At 43.7% G+C, this 3,367-nt stretch overlaps 1 protein-coding gene across 1 annotated transcript; it reads left to right on the top strand.

Annotated features, from left to right (window-relative positions):
• The first annotated feature begins 852 nt into the window (after nt 1-852).
• On the top strand, nt 853-2,353 carry LOC148021560 (endonuclease V family protein). Its single transcript, XM_087696987.1, has one exon. It carries the CDS (start codon nt 1,063-1,065, stop codon nt 1,843-1,845), a length of 783 nt encoding a protein of 260 aa, XP_087553113.1. The 5' UTR covers nt 853-1,062; the 3' UTR covers nt 1,846-2,353.
• The last annotated feature ends 1,014 nt before the right edge of the window (nt 2,354-3,367 follow it).

The raw sequence follows: 3,367 nt of genomic DNA, 5'->3' as shown, positions 1-3,367 counted from the left end.
AGCACATCCTCAAGTTAGAAGATTGCAGGCCATGGTAAGCAATATATTATGTTATCCCTAAATCCAATTGAGCATGGTAGTACCTAGTCATGTTCTTATTACAATCTTAGTAGTGTAAGGTAAAACCCCTCACTCACATGAACTTGTGGTACACCAGACCAACATGGGCTTGAAAGGTGCTATTACCATCTAATGAACTTGTTGTCTGATAAGACTTTGCCCATGAAGTAGCATAAGACTCCCACTATAGCAAAGTTGAAACTTCTTGAACAAATGGACTCCAAAGGGAGAGTAATGCTAGCCTTATGCACCCTTTAATTTGCAATGCCCATGGTTTTATGCTTTGCATGATTGGTCTACCAATAGGGTGGGGCAATTGCTTACATATCAGAGGCCATGGACTTTGTACAAACAATTAGGTTTGATGCTTTGCCTAGTTGATGAGTACGTAAAATGGACTAGCAACTAAGAGGTTCCATTCTTGGAGGCAATGGTGCAATATAAAAAAGAAATTATGACTCCACTTGGCTAGTCACCAAAATGGATGTAGTTATGGGATCACATAGTATGTTAATATTCAAGGGTTAGGGCATCCCTTCAATACAAGTCTTGACATTGAATTACTACAAATCCTTTCATGTCTAAAAGAGGAATTTGGAAGGAGTAAATGAATCATGATCTCCATGAGACAATAACAAACATCAATCAATGGATCATTGGGGCCTTCCCAATCTGAATCATGCTGCTCATTAAGGTTATGGATATAGTAGAAATCGATTTCTCGGATCAATGGGCCCAACAATGAATCAATCAATCAGATCACGCTAGTCAATGAAGGTTTGCGGATCCGTTAGACCGCAAGTCTTGACATTGTGATGTTAAAGCCTAGAACTGTGATGCTAAAGCCTGACATTCAAGCGGGATACAAATCTTTTCGCGTCTGAATCGGGAAATTGTCAGGGGTCACGGATTCGCGATCTGAACGACGCAATAACGCGATCGATCAAATCATCGATCGATCAATCAATACAGGCCGCTGAGGCGCTCTCGATCATCAAAGGCATGCTACTCATCAAGGCTATGGACGTCGCAGCAGAAATTGATTTCTCAGACCAACGGAAGCGGTGGGAGGAAGAGCAAGACACGCTGAAGGGGCGGTTGGTGCTGTCCGACGATTTCCCATGGAAGATAATAAACAACGCATCAGAGCCTAACCCTAACTCCTTACGCTATGTTGCAGGCGTCGACCTAAGCTTCAGGAAGAAAGACCCCACAGTTGCCTGTGGGGCAATCGTCGTCTTGGACATTGAGAACATGTCTGTTGTACATGAGGATTACCAGATTGTAAGCTTGTCCCTGCCCTACATACCTGGCTTCCTGGCTTTCAGAGAATGCCCTGTCCTTCTGGAGCTTCTGAAAAAGCTTCATGATGCCAGTCGGGGCATCTACCCGCAGCTCCTGATGGTGGATGGCAATGGCCTCCTTCACCCTCGAGGCTTTGGTCTTGCTTGCCATCTCGGTGTCTCTGCAGACATCCCCACCATCGGTGTCGCCAAGAATCTTCATCATGTCGATGGGCTCAGCAGAAAGGAGTTGCAGAGCACATGTGGCATGGACTCTTGGCGTACGACAGTGCTTCAGGGGAAGTCGGGGCAAATATTGGGCATGGCTCTGAGAAGCCATGATAAATGCAAAAATCCCATATTTGTTTCCATTGGCCACCGTATCTCACTTCAGACTGCTGTCGATGTTGTGCAACTCTGCTGCAAGTATCGGATTCCAGAGCCTGTGAGACAGGCTGATATCAGGTCACGAGAAAAGCTCCGGGTCACATTTGGGGACTAGATGGTTTTCTTTTAGCTGTGTGTGATGTAACCTTGATGCTGCACTTTGTAGTCTTGGTGATCCAAGGAAAATACAGAGAAAGAACTACTCTTGGAACCTGAATGTTTCATGGATTCAATCTGAAATAGGCAGGGCAGTAAAGTTCCCAGCTTGGATTCAGTGCCACGAGATTTGTTCTGACTATTTGACTTTGTACGTGATACATGTTGAGGCACCAAGCATAGCAGGAGCTACAATATACATAGTAATCCTCTCAAGCATAATCAAAGCTGCTGAAGCTATGGCCAAAGGACAATCAAGTTTATGCAAATTGATTATTTCTGTTTGTTTCTGTAAATGTTGCATCAGTCTCTAAACCCAACTCAGGTGCAGTTGGGGTAGTGGTTTGCAATAGCACAATATACTGGACCTGTGAACTGTACAGCTGCACAGTGGACCTTTTGTACAGTGAATTTGTAAGGATGCCTTGAAAGTTTACACTGGGAATAAGAGCAGTGTTCTGTTGGCAGATGTGTCTAAGGAGATCAATTATGCACTGTGTGAACTTCTGTCTGGAAATCTTCTTGCTGAAATCCTGCCAAATACTTATCTTGTTTGGTTTTTCAAGGGCTTTAGTGACAATGGATAGTGCAGCTTATAATACTGCTTACAGTGACAGTATCAGACAGGGGGTTTGTGTCTGTATATAAGACTGTTAAGGGATCTGGAAAGAAGTATAACATTGCTCGTTAGTGCTATTTAGAAGAAAGAGGATTTTTTCTATTCATGCATGTGTTGATAGCATATGCACCAGTGAGCAAGTTTAGAGTGGTTCTAGGTTTGACATTTTACCACCACCTATTGTTGTGAAATTCATGCATTGGCACTAATACAGGAGGGACATATGCAGAAGTGTTGCGGCCCAGTGGACTTGAGATAGGAGGTTTTATAAGTTGGATGGGTACACCACAAAGCTTGGAACACAGCCAGTTTGGCTTTGAATGCCAGATATGCAGGTAAACTTAATGAAGTTGTGACATCATCCATGTATCTGTCCCTCCCTACTTGTCATGGTTGTTATGAGCGCCCCTAATTGGATGGAGAGGGAACTATTCAAGCTTGTGCTGTTTGGATGGGCTGTAATTGAGCCAGACTCCACCATTTCCAATGGGCTTGCTGGTAGTTCGAGGAAGATATAGAAGACCTCACTTACGACCCAATTGGTCATATCATGGTTCTGCTGCTTCTTGTGAAAGTTCATTGGTATATGCTGTTGTGACCAAGAAATTGCTTTGATGCAAAGGATAATGCTTTGGTTGACGATTGGCCTGTTGGTCACCATCTAGTGTCGTAATGACAGTCCAGAAAGATTTGGTTCGGACTGTGCTCACATGACAGTAGCAGGTGGTCAAGTGAATTGTGATGGGTCATCATTATGTGCTTGTTTGATCCTTCACCCTATATTTGGGGGATGGCACTCTTGAACTATCACTCAATGAATGCTTCCATAAGCCCTACAAAGAGATGTGGGCTAACCATAGGT

The sequence above is a fragment of the Lygodium microphyllum genome, chromosome 17 (genome assembly GCF_053477565.2).
Source record: "Lygodium microphyllum isolate KBCC chromosome 17, Lygodium_microphyllum_v1.1.10, whole genome shotgun sequence".
NCBI classification, from domain to species: Eukaryota; Viridiplantae; Streptophyta; class Polypodiopsida; order Schizaeales; family Lygodiaceae; genus Lygodium; species Lygodium microphyllum.
This window is presented reverse-complemented; position numbering and strand designations above follow the sequence as displayed.